Consider the following 23600-nt stretch of genomic DNA (forward strand, 5'->3'; position numbering starts at 1 on the left):
TGAAGTCTTAAAAATGGTTAGACAAGTGTTTCAACAGAAATTTAGACAAGGAAAAAAAAGCTGCATAAGCTGCATCGTAACTATTTGGCAATCTTTCACCAAGGAATACTTTCCCCTCTTTTTATATGGCATCTTGCTATGTAGATGTCCACATTTTACACCTGTAAACAGGTTGTTTGCTGGGACTTGTCCAATGTGTCTGAAGGAATGCTAAGTTTGCACATGGAAAATACAGTCAGTTAAATCCTTTCTAAAAACTGAAGCTTTCTTCATACAGAAATGCAATTGTTACTTCTCTTCTTGAAGAAGATACAAATAAAAGTAAGTAGTAAGCAATTAACCCTATTCAAAACAATTTCTCTCAATTTAAATTTTCTTGCTAAAGATGATAAGCAAGATATGGAGGCTGGTTTTTTTTTTTAGTGAAATCTAATAAGTATTTTAGATGCCTATCTAACCTGTATTTTATATTTATTGGGTAGCATTACCATGTAATTTTTAAACTGTAAACTCCAGGATTCCTTACAGCACTTATGATGGCTAAACATCTCCCAAAATTGCTTCATGTTGTGGATTTCTGTTCACCAGGCAATATAGGTATTCTCTGTGTCAATAATAAGAGTAAATCATAATTGATGGGAAATATCAAAAGTGAGGACCAGTGAGAAGTTAAGGCTGAGGGGGAATATAGGAAGAGAACTTTTGTTAGCCTATCCCCAACAAATTCCTCAATAGGAGAGTGAGAGGACCCAAGGGGAACTATGCACTCTGTCACAATGATTCCGAAGACACATAATTAGAGAATCCCTCATTGAACGTACAAAGGGGTTTGAATAGAAGTGGTGTTGAGTTATTGCACCCTTCCTTCAACGAACTTAAGAGGGCTCCAAGACCATAATGGGTCTCTCTGAGATTTTGGATGAATACAGCTTGCCAAATTCATCTCCTAAACCCATAAAGCTCTAGCCACCACAGTGGGTTTCAGTTCCTAAAGTATGGAGGAAAAGATTAAGAAAGCACTCCTCCCCTTTTGGCACTGTACTCATCACTGGGATTTCTGCTTGGCTGAAGGCACCCAAACTTCCTTGTCTGCAATTGGCCAATGGGTTGCAACTGCATGCTGTTCTTTGCTGCCAGGAATTTTGTCTGGCTAACAAGGACAGCACACACGCTCAGCCCTCAGAAGTTGGGGAGGTTGCCAAGAGTGGGGATCTCTACCAGAAACTCACCCCTTCCTACCATTTTCACTCTTACCATGTCTGCACATGAACAAAGTTTGAGTCCAGTGGCATCTTTAAGACCAACAAAGTTTTATTCTGGGTACAAGCATTCATGTCTGTGCATAATTACAGAAGCTCATACCCAGAATAAAACTTTGTAGGTCTTAAAAGGTGCCACTGGACTCAAACTTTGTTCTACTTCTTCAGACCAACACAGCTACCCAACTGAATCATGACTGCACATAAATGTATATTCTTATTTAAAATGCTTATATTCTGCTTTTGGACTTATAAAACCCTCTAAGGGAACTACCAAAACAAGTTTAAAGCAAACATAACCATTAATGCTTACAAGAAAAACATAGAGGTTTTTGTTTGTTTGATGACACCTGTCAAGTTAGAACACCCGTTCCAGTTAATAAAAAAGAGCAGAGAGCACAGACAAGTTGGAAATCAGTAGCATATCTTTAGTTAAGGAGACCAAGTCTTCTCCTAAACAGCACAGCTGTGGCCTGGTGCCAAAATACCATCAAGGAGGGCACAAGGTGGGTCTCCTTGGGGACAGAGAAATGATATAGTCTAATCCACAGTTCTCCTGTGACATAGCAGAGTTACAGGAGTATCATCTATTAGAATCAGCCACTAAGAATGACATGGTGCATGTACCTGACAAAAGGACAATGTCCATGGCATGTGTACTGTAATCATTGCCATCATGCAACTATAAAGCTAGTACAACTCATTTGCTTTTTAAAATAATATCTACAAATGCTTGGCAAGAAATGCAAGAAGTCAGGAGCCCAATCAATGATTGATACAACTGCACCCTCTGCTGTCCACTTACAAACACGTGACAGAAAAGAAGCCAACAGAAGTATAACTTGGTAACTTCAAAATGAAGCCCAAAGTAATTGAAAGTGAAGGGTAAAAAATACAGAAGAGCCTTTGGTTATTTCCCCTTCTCCTTTGAGCAAGATGTCCTTAACATAAACACTCTCATGTTAACAAATGGCACTGATTAGACAGAAATGTAGTAACAGCAGAGCTAACAAGCCTTACCATTTGAACATATTATACAATCTGCATTTTAAAGAATAGAATTTAAACAGCATCTATACTGGAACCCCTATCCATAAGCATCCAAATGCCTTACCATGCTCCAACATCACCTCGACTGTCTGTTGTATAATCATTCAGACCATCCAGCAGCATGTTGTATATCTGTGCAACATTATTTTTGCAGACAAATTCGGTTGGTGACCCTTCACCTTTCACCCCTACTGTCATGCAAATCCTGCAGGAACAACAGACATATACAAATTAATATAATGACCAGTATTAGTTAAAATAGAAAGTGCAACCTTTTACCAATGGGACACTATAATTGCAGAGTTAGTGATCAACTTGGCCAGGTTAGAATCGTCAGATTCTACAAGTTGTTAGAACTCCACCGGGCTTAAAGCTGCAATACATCCTCTGGCCACCTGCTGTTATGTCACTGTACAACAAAAGAGATCACACCAGCCATTCTTTCCACTTGGAAATTTCCACAGTGGTTTATTTATTTACCCAACTCTTCTCCACAATGGGGACTAAAAGAGGCTTACATCGTTTGCCTCTCCTCAATTTTATCCTCACAATAACCCTGTGAGGTAGGTTAGGTTGAGAGGGCATAACTGGCCCAAGATCACCCAGCAAGCTTTCATGGCAGAATGAGGACATGAAACTGGATTTCTAAGATCTTAGTCCAACACACTGACCACTACACCCTGTTGGCTCTTTATGGAGTGGAACATCTAGATTCAGCTGCTGGTGGTTTGAGAGACCCCCTGTGCTTTACAAACCCTGCATTTCTGATCATGCCATATAGTGTTACTTGATTTGATGATCTGAATCACAGAGTTCTGACCATTTACAGCAAGAAATACAATAAACCATGTTAAATAATTCACACAAGCCAGTTGGAACCTCTTATTCCAATGTCCAAGAGGCTGGTGGTACTCAAAACGCACTCCTGTTTTCATATATTACTCTGAATGTAACACACTGAGAGCCAGAGTGATGTAGTGGTTAGAGAAATGCAGGGTATAAATGAACAAATACAGTTATGCAGACAAAGGAGAGGGGGAACTAGTTAGAGCACCAAAAGTTAGGCAAAAGCACTCCTTGGCACCTTATTAGAACAGTAAACTGAGAGTGAAATGAAGAAAAATGTGAGCATGCAACCTCAACTGTATATAAAAGAATCCTATAACTTATGATAGCTGATACACAAATTAATCAACTAATAAGATGGAATCAATCTTTGGTTTCTACCTTTCCAAGATAACACTAAAAGCCTGTCTTTCTGATAGAGGCCTTTTCATTATTCAAATACGATATACCCAACCATACAAACACTACTACCTCATAAACCTGATGAATCATCTCTTGGAGGAAAAAATCACGTTACCCCTTCATTGATCATAGATGACATGAAAACTACATTTAAATTTTCAAACTTCGAGCTTCCAGTTTCAGCACGGTGCGGTCACTCGGCTTGCTCCTGCGAGGTGATTTGAATTGTCGATTCTCTAGTGGAGCTTGAGAGATCTCAAGCTCCTTGGGTTCCCCGGAGAGGAACCCAAAGCAGAGGGCTTGATCCAGACCCCCTGCGAGCGGCAGCAGCGGGTTGAAGTCTGTGATCATCCAGAAGCAAGAATCTGACAAGAGCTTCCATGCCAGGCATGGAGGCGAAGCTGTGAGTCCTGGACAATGGGGAACTTGGATGACCCCCTACAAACATCGAAAGAAGACTATAGACACCGTGAGTACCTTTAATCTGCAACAAAACTAAAGATTCCTTAGTTGGACTTTAAGCCCTTTAAGCATTTTAAATATCAGTGGAAGAAAATGGAGGGGTGAAGAGGGCTCCCTTCCCTCACTTTTTCCCTTCAAGTGGCTTGCAAAAGGAGTAAAAGGAATTTCTTTTACCAGTGGGCTAAACGAGTGGAAAAGTTGACAATTAAAAGCTACTGAATAGCTTCTTAAAACCCTGCAAGACCCTACTGTGGATTCTAATTTCCCCCCCCCTCCTCTGTGGATCAAGTGGATTATAACACTACTTTTTCTTTATGGACTAATCTTTATTTTTTGGAATTATAAAAACAGGTTGCTTACCTGTAACTTTTGATCTTCGAGTGGTCATCTGTGCATTCACACCCATGGGATCTAGTGCGCACACACTGGATCGATCAGCATTGTAGCAAGCTCTTAACGGATTTTCGCACCCAGACCTCGGGCATGCGCAGGAACCCCACTGCGCATGCCCAGAAGGGTGGGCGTGGACATCCTGCCAGTTCCTTCAAACCCCCGCAAATCAACCCCTATGAAAAATGTAGAAGCTGACAGCAGCGGGGAAGGAGGGCGGGTGGTGTGAATGCACAGATGACCACTTGAAGATCACCAGTTACAGGTAAGCAACCTGTTTATCTTCGACGTGGTCTCTGTGCTTCACACCCATGGGAGATTAGCGAGCAGTAGCCTACCTGGAGGAGGGTGCTGGCAGGTCCTTACTGTATAGCCGAAGATAGAATGCGACATCCCATGTCTGTATTAGAGTTTTTACGGACGTCTAGGGCGTAGTGCCTTATGAAAGTATTAGGCGTGGCCCACGTAGCGGCTTTGCATATGTCCGTTAGGGGAACTCCCTGGAGAACGGCAGTGGAAGCCGCAACAGCTCGAGTTGAATGGGCCCTGATTGGGCCAGGCAATGGCTGTTTGGCAATCAGATAGCAGAGGCGGATGAGACCCGCAATCCACCTTGAGAGGCGCTGAGCCATGATGCGAGTCCCCAGCCTTGCTGGTGCGAGACAAACAGTTGGGAGTCACGTCTCGTTGGATGGGTGCTGTTCAGGTAGAACAGGAGTGCACGTTTCACATCTAAGGTGTGTAACAGTCTGTCCTCTGAGGATGTTGGAGCCGGGAACAGTCTGTCCTTTGAGGATGTTGGAACTGGGAAGAAATCCGGGAGGAAGATCTCTGCCTGTAGGTGGAACTCTGACACTACCTTTGGCAGGAACAAGATGTCAGGGACGAGGTGGACACCGTCTGGCAAAAAGGACAAGGTGTGTCATGTCTGAAAGCCAGTATTTCTCCAACTCACCTCGCAGAGGTGACAGCAACCAGAAAGGCCATCTTTTATGACAGGAATTTCAGGTCACAAGTTGTGAATGGCTCAAAGGGTTTCCTCGTGAGCTGACAAAGAACTAGAGGAAGGTCCCAGGGAACGACAGGAGTTTGATGGGAGAATAAAGGTGCAACAGTCCCTTTAAAAAACGTTTTGAAAGTGGATGCAAAAACAGTGTGCATCCGTCAATTTGAACATGGTAGGCCAAAAGAGCGGGCAAATAAACTCTTAACGAGGATTGAGAAAGTCCCGACTCAGCAAGGGACAGGAGGAATTGGAAAACTTTCTCGAGACCCACTGAGGTGGCTCGAGGGGCATTGTCACCCAAGGAGGAACAAAACCTTTGCCATTTGTAATGGTAGGACTTTCGCTTAGTAGGCTTTCTTGCGTTTAGTAAAATGTTAGCTACGCGGGTGAAAAAGCTGTTGACGCTATTCTCCAGGCAGTCAACTTCATCTGTGGTTAGTCATGGTACAGGAGAGGGGAGTCGGACAGGAAGAGGAGGTCCTGTGCTGGAGGGAATTGGTGGTAGACCCCTGCTGACAGATCAAGGATGGTGGAGAACCATGGCTGTCTCGGCCACCATGGGGTTATTAGGATGTAGTCTGCTCCGTCGCTGATGATTTTGCGGACCACTCTCAGAAGCAGGGGTAGTGGAAGGAAGAGGTAGAGAAGTTCCTGGGGCCTCGGATAGAGGAGACCGTCCCCTAGAGACTGTGGGTCCCTGCCGCCTCGGCTGCAGAACAGAGGACACTTTTTGTTGGCTCTGGTGGAAAAGACATCGACTTGGGGAACTCCCCACCTGCGGAAGAGTGGGAGGAGGTAGGTTGGGTTCATTTCCCACTCGTGGAGACTGAGTCCTGCTCGACTTAAGTGGTCTGCCTGCACATTCATGTGTCCTGGGATGTGTGTGGCTACCAGGAAAACGTTCTGGCCGATGTTCCACAATTGGATGGCAAGGTTGCAGAGGTGTAGGGAGACAGTGCCCCTTGCTTGTTGACATAACTGAGTGCAGTAGTGTTGTCCGTGAGGACCGTAACACATTTCCCCTTGATCAGAGGTAGGAAGCTGGTGACAGCGAACTGTATTGCAAGCAGTTCCAGGAAGTTTATGTGCCGCTTCCGTTTCTGCGTGTCTCATTTGCCTCCAACACAAAGGCCCATCATGTGGGCACCCCAGCCCAACAGGGAGGCATCCGTGGTCAGGGTGATTTGGGGTGATGGAGGATGGAAGGGTGGTCCCTGGAAGAGATTGGAAGGGACAGTCCACCAAAGTAAAGACTTTTGTATATTGGGAGGGGGGGTTAGGACGGTGGTATGTGGGTTTTTCGTTGGGTCAAAGTTGCAGATTAACCACAGTTGCAGGTGGCGCATTTTTAGTTTGGCAAAGACCAGGACCGACGTATTTGCGGCCATAAGGCCAAGCAGCCTCTGTATTTCGAAGGCCGTGACTGAAGTTTGGGTACGGACGACAGTGGCTAGGTGGATGATGTCTGCCGCTCTGTTTTGGGGCAGGTAAGCCATGCATGTCTTGGAATCCAGTAGAGCACCTATGTATTGTATTCTCTGGACCGGTTGAAGTTGAGACTTTTCCTGATTGACTTGCAGGCCCAGGTTCTGCAGGAGTGCCAGTGTCTCATTGATGTTTGAGACCAGGGCGTCCCTGGAGGATGCTACCAGGAGCCAATCGTCGATGTACGAGTAGATGGAGATACCCTTGAGGCGGAGGAAGGCCGCAACAACAATCATAGTCTTTGTGAAGACTCTTGGGGCGCTTGAGAGGCCGAATGGCAGGGCTGCATATTGGTAATGCTGTTGACCAATTGCAAAGCGTAGGTATTGGCAGTGGGAGGGGTGGATGGTGAGGTGGATGTACGCATCTTGGAGGTCGAGGGTGGCCATCCAGACGTTTCTCTGCAGGAGTGGCATAATCTGCTGCAATGACACCATGCGGAAGCGGTGGTAGGTGACATAGCAGTTCAACACCCTTAGGTCTAATATAGGTCGAATGCCTCCATCTTGCTTTGGAACCGTAAAATAGCGGGAATAGAACCCCTTCCTGTGTAGACATGGTGGTACCGGCTCGATGGCTCCTTTGTGCAGAAGGACAGACATCTCCTCTAGGAGAGGTGAGGAAGGCTGTGTGGAGACGACTACAAGTGTAATGGGGTTCTGGTGGAATTGGATACGGTAGCCTCGGGTTACGATGGACAGTACCCATTCGTCCGTGGTGATATGACGCCAGGTGTGAAGGAAGGGAGAAAGACGGGTTGGAGCTGACTTGGTGGGAGGGAAGTCAAAAACCCTGCTTGGAAGACTTCGCCTGCTTGGTGCGAGACGACTGCTGTCTGGATCCAAACCTGGGTTTTTGAAAGGTTGGTTTTTGGCCTCCCGAAGACGTACGTGGTCTCCATTGTCTGTCAGGAGACTGACGATTCGGGGTGCGTCTTTGTCAGGGCCTAGACCAGGTGCGAGGGCGATATTGCTGCCTCGTGGAAGAGAATGCCGTCTTAGAGCTATTGCTGAGGCCATTGTTCTCAAGGAAGTGTCTAGGGCATGTTTGGAAGTGTTGATCTGCTGCTTCGTGAGTACCATGCCCTCCTTCTGGATAATTCTGGCTTCTTGAAGCTTGTCTTTGGGGAGGTGTGTCAGGAGTTCAAGGAACCTTTCCCAAAGAGTGTACTGATACCTGCTCATGCAGGCTGAATAATTTGTGGTTTTAACTCCCAATGCTCCCGTGGAATAGACTTGCTGTCCGTTTGTAAAAGTACTTTGTCAAGAGATCTTGTAGTTACGTGGAATTGGAGAGAGTCCGATGTCAGATATTGTAAGGATGCAAAATTGAACTGTTACGTTGAGAAAGAATGTGTCGAAACGAGCGGTAAAACTCCGGGGAAGTTCATCTGTTGAAAAACAGTGTTGAAAAACAGAAAGATTAAAACAGCTTGAAGTTCAAGAACAAGAGTCAACTGATTCTTACAATTGTTGTTAATTGCATGCACTTCTTGCAGTATTTGTGTAGTCTGTATCTTAGTTATACTGCTGCTCCCCCACCTTCTTTGTCCCCTATCAGAAGGCGCAGAGTGCGTTCATTTTGATTTGGACGAGGATGTAACAACCATCGAGTTGGGCTGAGGGTGGGAAAATAAAAATTCAGCTCTGGTCTCCTGGATTCTGTACATGTGGTCCAGGCGTCTTGTTGACACTGGGGCCGATGAAGGCTTCTCCCATGGTGTTTTCGCAGCTTGTAGAAGGATCGCAGACATGGGCAGTGCAATGGTAGTAGAGGTATCCAGTTGCATGATATCAAAAATGGCATCTGTAACCTGAGGTTGGTGTTGAACGACTGAGAGGCCTAGAGAATGGGCCATTCTTTTCACAAGGTCTGCATAGGACATGAGATTGTCAGATGGAGATATAGGGAGATCATCTGCAACAGCTTGGTTAGGAGATTTATGGTCAGGAGAGGTGTCAACCTCAGAGGCCTCGGTATCAGAATCTTCTTCTGCGGAATTAGAGGAGTCCTGATCTGGCACTTGAATACAAGTGACTTCTGTTTGAGTAGTTGAAATATTTTGTGGTACGACTTGGGGGTTGGGACAACAAAGTTCCGGATTATGGTGGGAAGGATTGTCTGCCGGAGGATGAGACAGAGATGCTGAAGGTCTGGATTTGTAGGGTGACCTTAATCTGTGGACAGAATGGGTCGCGTATTGATCCCAGTCTGAATAGCCCACCGGAGTCAACCACGGCATGGATGGTGGATAACCCCCGTAGAGATACTTCAGCTGGCGTTGATCCCAAGACAGAGGTGGTGCTGGGGGAATAAAGACTCGGGGGGATAGACTTCTGGAACGGGCACGTCTCGGAAACAAAGGAGCGGCTTGTCTGTGAGAGCGGTCCCTATAATCTCGGTCATCGATATTGGCAGGTTCAAGAAGCAGACATGGAGGGTGATGCTGCGTGCTGCTAGAAGTGTGTCGATTCCGATGTGAATCGATGCCGGGAGCCTCTGACACCGTTGATGTCAATGACGGGGAAGGAGAGGGAGAAGCCTCTGCATCCATAGGACGAATAAGGAGCTGTAGCGTCTCGATATCAGAGTAAGTATGGTCCTCTAATTGTTGTATAGGGGAATCCAGTAGGTGACTAGTCAGTATCGGTGGAGGGGCATGGACCTCCGATGTCAATACTGCCGTTGGAACGGGAGGCACTTTTGGGGCATCACCCAATGCAGGCACCGCTACCTTCCCCTTCTTTGCCACCTTTAGGGACTTAGAGGAGCCCTTTTTTGCAGACTTGTGCTCCTTACTTGGCTTGGGCTTCTTCTTCATCGGAGTGGAAGCAGAGGATTGCACCTTCGATGCTGGTGGTTTCGATGTTGGTTGGTCAATGTCGGAGGCAGGCCTCGGACTCCATCGCTGAGGGAGAATGTAAAGCCGACTCACGGAGTGCCACTTTAAGGCACGCAGCTCGTTTTTTTCGTGTCTGGTTAAAAAACCTGGCACAGTGGCGGCAAGACTCAGGTCAATGACACTCCCCCAAACAAAAATTTCAAAGGGTGTGGCGGTCAGGTGGAGCTAGTTTGCTGCTGCAACCCTTATAGCGGTTGAAAACCCCCCAGTTCTTCTCCATAAAAAATACCAGAAGGAGAAAAAGAAAGGGGGGGGGAGCCCGAAGGCTAAACTGAGGTAAAACCAGCAACTTCCCCCTCAACACAAAAAGCAATTTTTATAAGTTTTTTTGAAGAACAAATGAAGAAGAGTGAGAAAAATAATAAAACTGAGGAAAAAATCCGAAGAGCCGTGAGGCGAAGTAGCCAAAAAAGCGAACCGATCAGACCGACGAAGAAAGGGTCTTTCCAACGTGGCGGTAAGAAAGGAACTGGCGGGATGTCTGCGCCCACCCCTCTGGGCATGCGTGGTGGGGTTCCTGCGCATGCCTGAGGTCTGGGCGCGAAAATCCATTAAGAGCTTGCTACAATGGCGATCGATCGAGCGTGTGTGCACTAGATCCCATGGGTGTGAAGCACAGAGACCACGTCGAAGATCCGTGCTTTTGGAATTACTATTACAAGATCTTACTGTGGATTACTTTGGATTATAATACCCTGATGGAGAACTTTTACATTTACCATCATTTGGTTTGGCTTTCTTTTATTTGAGACCCTTTTTCCTTGGTTTTATTACTGTTCGATATGAAATTATAAAAGTTCTTCCTAAATTGATTATATTTAACTATACTCAATATTTCATGGATTACAATTTATTTCTCTTTGTGTATCCTTTGAAAAAGAAGAAAGAAAGGAAAGGGAATTTAAAAACAGTCTGGTACTGACATTTTTTTAAATTCATCTTTGCAAAATATAAACTATAAACCTTAGGCAGTCTGTATTTCTCTCTGTGTTTATCACTAAAAATATATTGTGTCCCAAGTGTTTTGTAAACAGTTGGTAACGCTTTCTGAGATGCTGGGAAAGGTTTTGGTTTTGTAGATGCATGCGGTTATCACTAGAAGTACACTGTGTTCCAAGTGTAATGTAAGCAATTGATAATTTTGTTTGATTTAAACTTTTGTTTTGAAGAATTTTGTTTTGAACTTGCATCTGATTACAATAAGAATTGTTATGTAAATATATAACAACTGCTTGACTCCACAGATTTTTGACTGAAAAAGAGATTGAGACATTCTTAACAGGGCCGGCGGTGTAGACTCAAAAGACCCCCCCAAAGACATCAGGGTACCTCCCAAGGAGTAGTTAACTGTGTAGGTTCCAGTTTGGGGCAAGTGTCATTAAAGGACCTACAATCTATAATACAAGACTTGGCTTCAACTGTTAAAGCTGGTCACAACAGCGGTTCAAATAGCAGTGTCTGCTGCAGTAGAACCAATGCAGACCAAACTGGACTCTTTAATGCAGAAAATAACATCTCAAATGGAGGAAGTTCAGAAGCAACTCAAAGAAAACAAACAAGAAATTGTGGATCTAATTAAAGTAACAAATCAAGTGGAAGACAAATCAGAGAAGATGGATCTTGAGCTTAAAACTGTGAATTCAAAACAGAGATCCATGGAAGAAGATCTTATTAAATTAGAATTGGATAAAGCATCTTACATTTTTTTTAAGATTCCAAAATATTCCAGAAAAGAAAGATGAAAATATAAAAGCTGTGATGGTGCAGACCCTGGCCAATTATATGGGCATGGACACAGTAGAGGAAGTACATAATGAAATTGATGTGGCCTACAGAATGAATTCAGCATACGCAAAAAGAAACAACCTCCCGAGAGAAGTACACATAAGATTTGTCAAAATAATGTTGAGAGAAGAAATCCTTAAATCTGCAAGTACAACTCCTTTACAAATGGAGAACACAGAGATAAAATTTTTGAAAGAAATCCCATGGAGAGTGAGAGAGAAAAGAATACATAGACATAAGAAGAGAAGAGATTGGATTTATACCCCTCCCTTCACTACCCAAAGGTATCTCAGAGTGGCTTACAAACTCCTTTCCCTTCCCTTCCCCACAACAGACACCCTGTGAGGTAGGTGGGGCTGAGAGAGCTCTGACAGAAACTGCTCTGTTTCAAGAACAGCTCTTATCAGAGCTACAGCTTGCCCAAGGCCATCCAGCCAGGTGGAAGTGGTGGAGGGAGGAATCAAACCTGGTTCTCCCAGATTAGAGTCCACGCACGTAACCACTACACCAAACTGGCTCACTGACTTAACATTCATTCTGAGAAAAAATGAAGTTACATATAGATGGCTATTCCCAGAAGGGAATATAGAATCAACTCAACATTTAAGGCAGAATTTATCAAAACCCACAAAATTGGAAACTGAGGAGAAAGAACCGGAGATGACGGAAGAAGATGACCAAGATGCACAAGGAGCATCAGGGACAACCAGAAAAACCCAAACTACTAGAAAAACAGCAAAACTTCCACCATCATAAATAGTTACAAGATTGCAACACAGAGGCACAAATACAAAAATTCAAGATGAATAGAAGAAAAAATGAAGATAACTTCAATAAATGTTAATGGATTAAACACACCCCAAAAAAGAAGACAGATATTCCAACAAAAAAGATAAAATTGGATGTTATATGCTTACGAGAGACCCACATAAAACAGTCAGATCAAAAGTTTTTTGGAAACTAAATGTTTTGGAAAGGTTTTTATTTCTTCTGATAAGGATAAAAAGAAAAGGGGAGTAGTCACATATGTGAAAGAATACTTACATCCTGAAAGGCTCTATAGCTCTGAAGCTGGTAGAATATTGGTAATCCAAATACAAAGACAAAGTAAAACAACCTTGATTGTAGACATATACGCACCAAATCAGCACCAAGACAATTTGTATAAACTTTTGCAAGAACTCATTTCAAAGCAAAATTTTGATGAGATTTGTTTGATTGGAGACTACAATACAGTATTTGATAGACTTTTGGATAGAAAAACAACTGGGGGGGGGAAAGGCAATGAACATCCTAACATTTTTAGAACTGGCAGAAGAATATAATTTGGTGGATTCCTGGAAAGTAAGAAATCCGAATAAAAATGATTTTACTTTCTATTCAGTGAGACATAAGTCATGGTCAAGAATAGAGATGTGATGGATATCATCAACAATTGTAAATGACCTACTAGAAGTGGAAATATTACCAGCAAACTTCACAGACCATAACCCTGTTATGCTCACAGTACAAAATATACCAAAGAAAAATAGATGGAATTTAAATACATTTTTACTAAATAATTTATTTATTTATTTATTCGCATTTATATCCTGCCCATCCCATAAATGGGCTCAGGGCGGGTTACAACAATTTAATAAATACAATAAAATTTAAAACAGATTAAAACATATAAAAACAATAGTCATGCTTGCTGTAGGGAGAATCCGGCCCATAGATGTAACTAGCCAGTTACTAGTAAGTGGGAGATTGCAACCTCGGGGGGGCCATATGTGGACGCCTGCTGCCTCAGCCAAAAGTCGGGCAGAACAGCTCCATCTTGCAGGCCCTGCGGAATTGCATAAGATCCCACAGGGGATCTCCCCTGATCTCAATAGGGAGCATGTTCCACCAGGTGGGGCCAGGGCAGAGAAAGCCCTGGCCCTGGTCGAGGCCAGGCGGACGTCCCTTGGGCCAAGGATCATCAGGAGATGTTGACTCTCAGAGTGAAACGCTCTCTGAGGCATATATGAGATGAGGCGGTCCAGGTATGTTGGTCCCAGGCCGTATAAGGCTTTGAGGGTAATTACCAACACCTTGAAGCGGATCTGGTATTCAACTGGCAACCAATGCAGCTGACAGAGCACATGCCGAACGTGAGCCCGCACAGGCGTCAACACCAGCAGGCGCGCTGCTGCATTTTGTACCAGCTGTAATTTCTGGAGCAAGTTCAAGGGTAAACCTGCATAGAGCGAATTGCAGAATGAGAAATTTGTAACAGAAACTAAAAAAGAATTCCAGATGTTCTTTAAAGAAAATATACAACCAGACATCACCATCAGAACTGTTTGGGATGCATTTAAAGCCTATGCTAAAGGATGGATAATTAAAGAAGTGGCACATAGTAGAAAACAGACTGAGAATTTTTTAAAATAATAACAACAACAACAACAACAACAACAACAACAACAATAATAATAATAATAATAATTATTATTATTGTTGTTATTATTATTATTATTAAATTTATACCCCACCCTCCCCAGAGCGGGCTCAGGGCAGCTAACAGAAGAGGCAAATTTATGCAAATCAAGGAATAAATTAAGAAACAAGGAAATGAAGATAAATCCTTCAACTCAGTAAAGAGCAAAATTGAAACTAATACAACATCAAATGAACTGTCCGTTAACACAGGAAATAGCTAAAAAAAATTACTTACGAAAAACAAAATTATTTTGAAAATGCCAATAAACCAACCAGATGGCTGGCAAAAAAACTATGAAAAGAGAAAGAAAAAACAAATATAAAAATGTTGAAAGATGATGAAAGAAAAGGAAAAAAAAATTGCCTAAAGAATTAAAAGAGATTATTGAAGCCTTTTACGAGAAGTTATACCAAAAAAGAGAAGCTACACAAGAAAAAATTAAAGATTTTCTAAAAAAAAACTTTAAATGATCCAATAACTTTTTCTGAATTGATGGCAGCATTAAAAAAGCAAAAAAAGGGGAAGACTCCAGGTCCTGATGGCTTCCTGGCAGAATTCTACCAGACATTTGAAGACCAATTGATATTTCCTTTAAAACATGTAATATTTTATTTATTTATTATTCAAATTTATATCCCGCCCTCCCCAACGCGCTCAGGGCGGCTAACAATAAGGGCACAAAGCCATGATAAAACAGTTAAAAGCAGGATAAAACAATACAAAATTACAGTAAAGTGGTGGTGCTCTGAAAGTTCATAGTTCCAAGATGGGTTCTGGAAGATGGACCCAGAACAACGAAGCAGGTTCCAGGACGATGCTGCCTTCCGATCTTCGGCGCAGGGCCATCATGCACCCCGATGGCATCCCTGTTCTTTGCAGTAGCGGTGCAGTGGTGATACAGTGGCGGTGGCGGCTCCTAAAGCCTGGCGGAAGGGCTCCGTCTTGCAGGCCCTGCGGAACTGCACAAGGTCCCGCAGGGCCTGGATCTCCTCCGGGACCTCATTCCACCAGGTAGGAGTCGCCACTGAAAAGGCCCTGGCCCTGGTCACAGCAAGTTTGACGTCCCTGGGGCCTGGGGTAACCAAAAGATGTTGGGCCCCCGACCGTAGTGCCCTTGGGGGAACTTATGGGGAAAGGCAGTCCCTCAGGTATGCTGGACCCTGGCCATAAAGGACTTTAAAGGTAAGAATCAGCACTTTGAAGTGAATCTGGCATGCTATTGGCAGCCAGTGCAGCGCGTTCAGCACAGGCCGGATATGGTCTCGCCTAGAGAGACCCATCAGCAGCCTGGCTGCCACATTCTGCACTAGCTGCAGCTTCCAGACTTGCGACAAAGGCAGCCCCAAGTAGAGAGTGTTACAGTAGTCCAGCCTCGAGTTCACCGTCACATGGATCACTGTGGCCAGGTCATCGCGGTCAAGGAAGGGAACCAGCTGCCAAGCCAGCCGAAGATGATAAAAGGCCGACTTGGCAGTGGCTGCTACCTGGGCCTCCATCGTTAAAGAGGAGTCCAGGAGCACACCCAAACTCCTAACCCTTGATGCTGGCACCAGAGGCACCCCATCAAAGGTCGGGAGAAGGAGTCCCAACCCCGAACTGACCCGACTTAGACCAAGGACCTCCGTCTTCGCCGGATTTAGTTTCAGCTGACTCAATCTGAGCCATCCAGCCACAGCTTGCAATGCCTAAACAACATCGGGGACAGCACTGCCCCCTGAGGCACCCCACAATCAAGAGGGTGCCTCCGGGACCGCAGATCCCTAATCGCCACCCTTTGTCCCCGACCTTGAAGAAAAGAGGCAAACCATTGAAGGGCAAGCCCCTGAATCCCCATGTCGGTAAGGCGGTGGGTCAGCAACTGGTGGTCGACCGTATCAAATGCGGCCGACAGATCGAACAACAACAGTGCTGCCACACCGCCTCGATCCAGATGCCTTCGGAGGTCGTCAGTCAGGGTGACCAACACCGTCTCCGTCCCATGCCCCGGGCGAAAGCTGAACTGGAAAGGATCTAGGACTGAAGCATCCTCCAGGAAGCCCTGTAGCTGTATCGCCACCGCCCTCTCAATGAGTTTGCCCAAATAGGGCAGATTGGACACCGGCTGGTAGTTGGCCAATTCGGCCGGGTCCAAATATGGTTTTTTCAAGAGGGGACGGACCATCGCTTCCTTGAGTGCACTGGGGAACTGTCCCTCCGAAAGGGACTCGTTGATAATCTCCCGCAGGGCACCTCGAAACCCCTCGTGGCCCACCTTAATGAGCCAGGAGGGACACAGATCAAGGTCGCACGAGGTTGGACATACAGAGCAATCTGTCAACTTCATCCAGGCTGAGTAGGCTGAAACAATCTAAACCCGAAACCGAAGATGTGCAAGGGGCCTCGAGTTCGCTCACTGTTTCAATTGTGGTGGGGAGGTTGCGACGGAGCACCAGGACTTTATCTGCAAAAAAGCTCGTAAAAGTCTCAGTCAATATCCAATTCCCTAACGTTTTGCCTGCCCTGTGGCAGCGCTGTCAAAGATCGAATTGTACTGAACAGTTGGGCCGGGATTGAGCTCGCAGATGCAATCTCGGTCGCATAGAAATCTTTCTTAGTGGCCTAAATTGCCATCTCATAGGATCTCATAAACATCCTATAAGATGCTCTTGACACCTTGTCACGAGCGCGACGCCACCATCTCTCTAGCCGTCTGTTCTCGCTTCAGCTGCCGCAACTCCTGGGTCTACTAGGGCGCTCGCCTAGAACGAGTGCAGAGTGGGCGCCTGGGAGCGATCTCATTGAAGGCTGTGGAGAGCTGGCCATGCCAGTCCTCCACAAGCTCATCTAATGAGCCGCCAGGGGGCCTCGGATCCCACAGGGCCATCTGGAATCGCATAGGGTCCATTAGGCTCCGTGGGTGAGCAAAAGTCCACTTGCCACCTACACAGGGTCAGGGTGGCACCTTCAGACAGGCCTTCAGGGCCTCGTGGTCCGACCATGGCACTGCCACAGCAGTGATCCGGTCCACTGTCACCCCCACCATGAAGATCAAATCGAGCGTGTGACCAGCCCGATGCGTGGGGGCCAATACAAGTTGAGAGAGTCCCAGCGCCGCCATGGATGACACTAGGTCCGTAGCCCGGCAGGAGGTCACCTCCTCGGCATGGACGTTGAAATCACCCAGGACAATCAGCCTTGGGTGCTCCAACGCACTGCCTGATATGGCCTCCAGCAGGGACGGCAAGCTATTGGTTGGTGCATTAGGTGGTCGGTACACCAGCCAAATCGCCAAACGTAACATAATAGTTGAAGGTAAAATACCAGAAATTTGGAATGAAGCTTTAATAACTTTGATACATAAGCAAAACACGGATGAGAAAAAAATTAAAAATTATAGGCCAATTTCATTGCTAAATATGGACTACAAGATATATTCCTCTATCTTGGCTACAATACTGAAAAAAATTCTAATATAAATAATTCACCAAGACCAAGCTGGTTTTTACCAAAAAGAAAACTTAGAAATAATGTAAGGACTATATTGAATGTAATTGAGTATTTTGAAGCAGATCCAGAGGAACAATTGGCTTTGGTTTTTCTGGATGCTGAGAAAACGTGTGATAAAGTACGCTTGAAATTTATGTTGGAACAACTATTGTACTCACAACGTGGGACAGACTTTTACACAATGGTCAAGGCAATTTATACTAAACAACAAGCGAGGGTCCTTTTAAATGGAGATGTCTCGCGCCGGACCCACAATGTGCCTTGGGAGGACGGGGCGCACCACATCATGAGTTCCTGGGACTCCGAGAACCGCGATAGCGCCGGAGACCGCCCTGGCACTGGGGAAGCTGAAGACGGGTGCCTGAAATCCCATGGCTGCCACCACCGCTCCCACCGAGGGATTGGGAGCCCCGGAGAAGACTGTCGGGGAAGGAGACGGGGATGTCGACAGAGAGGCAGCCCGAGACCAGCCCTCTCCATCAGCAGGAGATGCGGGGCATGCGTGCTCGGTCTCGGCTGCGTAAAGGATGGAGAAGCGCGACCTTACCAGAGAGAGGAAGGCAGGAGATGCCGTGGCAGCTGGCGTCAATCCCCGTATCTTCACCGGAAGTGACCGCGCCTGCACACATCCCGGCTCAGGAGGGGAATCACAGGGAAACCCAGGGGGGTGGAAATGCACCATAGAGAAAGTGGCTGGGGGGATTGGCATGCTGAGGGAGCAATGACATCACTGGAGAGGGAAAGGGAGGTGTCACAGGGGTGGGGAAGGAGGATAAAAGGAGGAAAGCAGACGAGAGTCGAGGAGGATGTCGGTGGCAACTGGCTTGGATACTCAAGAGAGACAGGTTGGATCGGCTGTTGACCTCGGGGAAGAAGGCTCTGGTAGTGATGGAACTCCAGGCTCCTTCCACATCTGACACCCTCGCTTCCCTCCTGACTCCTCTGCCAGCATGGCTAGTGGTCCTCCAAGGCCTGGGGCCACTCCAGGGCCCGAAAGGAGATTTAACGAGAAATATTGAAATACAAAAAGGAACTAGACCACTGCTGTTTATATTTGTGCTTGAAATACTGAATGACATGATTAGAGAAGATACATACATTAAAGGACTTAAGGTAAAAGGAGAAGAATATAAATTGCAAGCATTTGCTAATGACTTAGTCTTCATATTAGAAAATCCACTTGATTCTATTACGCAACTTTTAAAATTTTTACAAGACTATGGACAGGTGGCTGGACTGAAAATTAACTTTAATAAAACAAAAATGTTAATGAAAAACATGACTAAAGACCAAAATCACAGATACAAAATTTAACAGGTCTGGAAGTTAAAAAAATAGCTGAAATATTTGGGAATAAACCTAACAAATACATGTAGCTCTCTGATGGAAGATAATTATATGCAACTTATTGGGGAAATTAAGAAAGATTTTGAGAGATGGAAAAATCTACAAATATATTTGATGGGGTGGATAGCTACAATAAAGATGAACATCCTACCTAGATTGATTTTCATATTCCAAACAATTCCGATTTTTCAAAATCAGAAATACTTTATAGAACTTGACAAATAGATGAAACATTTTATATGGCAGAGCAAAAGATCAAGAATAAAATTGAAAGCTCTACAGGATGCAAAAGAAAGAGCTGGATTTGCATTACCAGATTGGCTGCTATATTATAGAGCAGCATTATTGGCATGGTCAAGAGAATGGATTACTTTAGAAAATTCCAGGGTGTTAGCTCTCCAAGAACATGGTTTATTACTGGGATGGCATGCATTTTTATGGTATGGAAAAACTGATGCTCATAAATACTTAAAAAAACACTTTATTAGGAGATCTTTCTTAAAGATAGGGGAAGAAGTGAAAAGACTTTTTTATACCAAGATACCAAAATGGGTTTCACCACTAGAAGCCTTCGCTAACCCAAACCTATTTCAAAAGAATACATTGTTAAAATATGAAGATCTTTTGAATAACAAAAACAAATTGAAATAATTAGAAAAAATTAAAAAACAAAACCTCATTTAAGCTGGTGGGAAAGAGTACAAATAGATATATTAGAGATATATCCTTTTTTGGCACAAAAATAACTGAAATAGACAAGATACTGTTACATATTGAGGAAAAATTGATGAAAAAGATGTATGTAATAATGCTGGAAAATAAACACAAGAAGAAATAGTTAAAAATTCTATGGTTAAATGGGCACAAAACGTAGGCCATAATATTGATTTAGATAAATGGTCACAGGTATGGAAAACAAATGTAAAAAATACCAAAGCAATTTCATATAAAGAAAATATTTACAAAATGTTTTATATATGGTACATGACTCCAGATAAACTAGCAATGTTTTATCCTGATTTACTAAATGATTGTTGGAAATGTCAAAAAAAGTTGGTTCATTTTTTCATGGGTGGACATGCGACACAGTAAGTATTGGACTTGGATCCATGAAATGTTACAAAAAATGTTAGAGTGTAACATACCTTTTATACCTGAGCTGTTTTTATTTAATATAATGCCAGAAAACGGTAAAAAACAGGATTTTTATCTTATTATACATGTAGTGACCACTGTAAGAAAACTATATGCCAAATACTGGAGGAAAAATGAAATACCTTCCAAAGAAGAACTGATAAATAAGATTCTTGAAACCGCTGAGATGGATAAACTTACTTTAATTTTGAGAAGAGGAAAGAAAATTCCAAAATACATGGTCAAGATTTTATAAATGGTTGGAAGATTACATTAAATGAACAATATCGATATATATTTACAAGAAACTACAGATTATACTTTTAAATGTAATGCAGAATACTTATATAAAATATTTTGTGAAAAAACAGCTATTATACAACTAGATAATATAGGAGGTAACAAAATGAGGTATAACAAAATTGTATATGCATATCCCCAATTTATATGTATGTATGTTTGTTTGTCTTTTATAAAATTAATAAAAAATAAAAAATAATAAAAACATTTTAAAAATTTTAACTTCATGCCCTTTTTCAAAATATGACCCTACAAATTCAATTACCCTGGCAATGTCCCCCTCCTAGAGGTCTACAGCCTTAAGATAAAGTCAACTCAGTTTCTTTTTTATTAATGCTTCCAATTTTCATAAAGCCATATGAAAAGCAAATCATCAAACATACTTTGCAATAGCTTTTAGGCCATCTCTTCTGGATTCAGCAAAGATCACATCTTTGGAGGAAATGCAAGTGACTTTCTTCAAACTTTCTAAAATCTGGAACAAAGCAAAATAAAAGCACAGCACAACAGTTTTTTTAAATTAATTTTACTTGCAATGAGTTATGTTCAAACAACGGGGAGCTAAATTAACTGGGGGGCATGGTGGATGTAAGAAGGATAAAACATCCACTCACACCCAACTCATGCTCTAGTTTCAGCCTAAATCCATCATTTAACTGTGTGACAAAGTTACAATACTCAGGCCCCTGCCACACGGCAGGGAAAACACAGTGAAAAGCGCGGCTTTTAAAAGCCGCACCAAAGTTGCGACGCTGCGGCGGGATCCCATAGATCCCTGAAGCCGCGGCGCGTCGCTCCCCGGCACGATCAGATGCCGGGGAGGAAGAGTCGGAGGGAAGGGGGAGGCTGCCGAACTGCGCATGCTCAAGCATGTGCAGTTCGGCCGGGGGGGCGGGATATGCTGGCGCAAAGACGCGCCGGTCGATCCCACGGCCGGTTTGAGGCGCTCTACTTCGGAAGAACCACCCAGGTAGGTGGTTCTTTTTAGTGCGGGTTTTCGGGCGGGAGGGACGGATCGGGGACGGGCAGGGAACGATTCCCAGATGTTGCCGTGGGATCGCGCCCGTTTGCTCCGCCCCCGTTCTGTCTCGCTCCCGGACCAAAACCCCTCGTATGAACAGGGCCACAGACTACCAAACACAAACTACTTGATACTGTCCACCTTTAATACTTTAGCACCCAATAAAGACAAAATTTCCTGGAGGGCAGATGCACATTTGCCCTTCTCCGTTTAGTCCATAGCTCTTCCTCTTAAGTGCACATTATGACATTTGTTGCATTTATTTCCTGGCCAGTCATAATGCATCGGAGAAAACTGGAAGGAGTCACCCACTCGCCGGATAAACGAACGATCGGAGCCAGGAGGGTACCTGGTAGGGCTCCCCCCACCCCAGACGTACTGTGGCCATAGTTAGGGTTTCTGCATGGGTCTCTGCACCATGCACCGTGTAAGCCGCTCAGAGCCCTTCGGGGGTGAGCGGGGTACAAATGGAAAGTATAAATAAATAAATAAATAAATAAATAAATAAATAAATAAATGTGTTGTGTTTAGTCTCTTGTACCTGCTGCTGGCACATTTATGAAATCTGTAGGCATGATTATAGGCACTGTAAGATCATAAGCTTGTATTTAAATATTTCCCTTACTATATTCAAAGAAAATGCAGTCCATTCATGAAGAGCTCCCTCTTATGATGCAGCATGGAATAGACAACTGTTGCTGCCCCCCCCCCCACAGCAATATGCAAGAAGCTCTCACCTGGACAGCCCAGGCTACCCCTATCTCAGAAGCTAAGCAGGATCAGCCCTAGTTAGTACTTGGATGGGCCACCGCCAAGGAAATCCTGGGTTGTTATGCAGAGCTGGCAATGGCAAACCTCCTCTGACTGTCTCTTGCCTTGAAAACCCTATGAGTCAACTGCGACTTGGTGGCAAAAAAAAAAAAGTTAGAAAGGAAGACTACTGTTCTCTCCAACCAGACTAGGCAGAAATGGTCCTCTATTATGCAATACTTGTTTGAACTTTACTCCCTATTAACACGGTGTCTCCTATGAGGCAAATATGTGTATGCTTGCCTACAGATATCCAGTTACAAAAATGTTTGACAGTGATTTATCCTGACAGTACATATTCATTTAAGTAGTCAGATTTAATTCAAACATTCTTCAAGCACTTGCAGAACTCCAATCTAAACTTTAGCTCACCTCCTGGAGCTTGCCTTTTAGAAGAAACCGTGGAAGGGCACCCAAGGCTAGTGAAAAGCCACACCGAATCATTTCCTCATGGCTTTGAAGTTCTGACATATATTGCTTCACCAGCTCATCTAGAAATACACAATAGTCATTGTGTTAGAAATTGACACATTGTGAAAAGATAGGAGATTAATGCTGACTCCAAATCATTTTAGAATTTATCAGAATAAAAACAATTGTACATGGTTATATGTACAAGGTAACTTCTTTTAGCAAAGCACCATACTCAATGAGATGGCAAACACTTATTTTTCTTCAAAGTTGCGTCCTTTTGGTAACTGCATGTGTTTTCAAATACCAGTAAGCATAATTCCACTCACAATGGGAACATAGCATTTAAAAGTGATTAAAACAAGCCCGACTATTCATACACATTTAAATATTTTCGTCTCAAAGCAGTGACTGTAATATCCTTTTTGACAGACATTCCAATAGTTTGCCTAATTGAACCAGCACTTTCTCAACTGTCTGGTCCATCAGCATTTAAGCAGCTTTCTGGCAATTAAGGCGAATAATGTGCTGAAGAAAAACTGATTAATGTGCTTTATCTCTAATCAGAAACCCTAACTTTTAACTGTCAGCATTCAGTAAATTCTAAACAACATGATTGCATGAGAAAGCTAGTTCTCAGTCAAAGGCCTTTAATACAGAACTGAGAAAAGGACTGGAATGAAGCAATACGGAAGAAGAAAGTAAAAATGAAAGGGCAGAGAAATGAAGTCTAAAACTTTTTTAATGCATAAACATGGTGCCATCTACTCTGGGTAAAAATAAAACCATGGGACTCTCACTTCTGTCTGGAAGGTAGATTCATGTGATCACTGGATATATAAGTGTCATCAGAGGGATATGTACATATCAGCGCCCTACCAGATGCTAACAGTCACATATAAATCGTACCATGTTTAGAATGTGGCTGTATGACCAATATATTCCCACAAGCCATTGCAAATCAGCTATACAAGAATAAGATCAGAAGGTTTTGGCAGCTTTTTCACCCTTAGGTTCTGCCTGACAGCATCACCCAATAT

The 23600-nt window shown here is 43.8% G+C and overlaps 1 protein-coding gene across 1 annotated transcript in view; it reads right to left on the bottom strand.

The window, feature by feature from the left end:
- The window catches only part of TBCD (tubulin folding cofactor D), a 380958-nt gene that overhangs the window by 79097 nt on the left and 278261 nt on the right, over positions 1-23600 (bottom strand). The window contains exons 28-30 of the mRNA XM_015426300.1: positions 22522-22640; positions 20702-20793; positions 2374-2514 (exon numbers count right to left, since the gene is read on the bottom strand). Coding sequence (XP_015281786.1) covers positions 2374-2514; positions 20702-20793; positions 22522-22640 — 352 coding nt within the window. The remainder of the gene's footprint in view (positions 1-2373; positions 2515-20701; positions 20794-22521; positions 22641-23600) is intronic.

The sequence above is a fragment of the Gekko japonicus genome, unplaced genomic scaffold (assembly GCF_001447785.1).
Source record: "Gekko japonicus isolate JY-2015 unplaced genomic scaffold, Gekko_japonicus_V1.1 scaffold501, whole genome shotgun sequence".
In the NCBI taxonomy this organism is placed as follows: Eukaryota; Metazoa; Chordata; class Lepidosauria; order Squamata; family Gekkonidae; genus Gekko; species Gekko japonicus.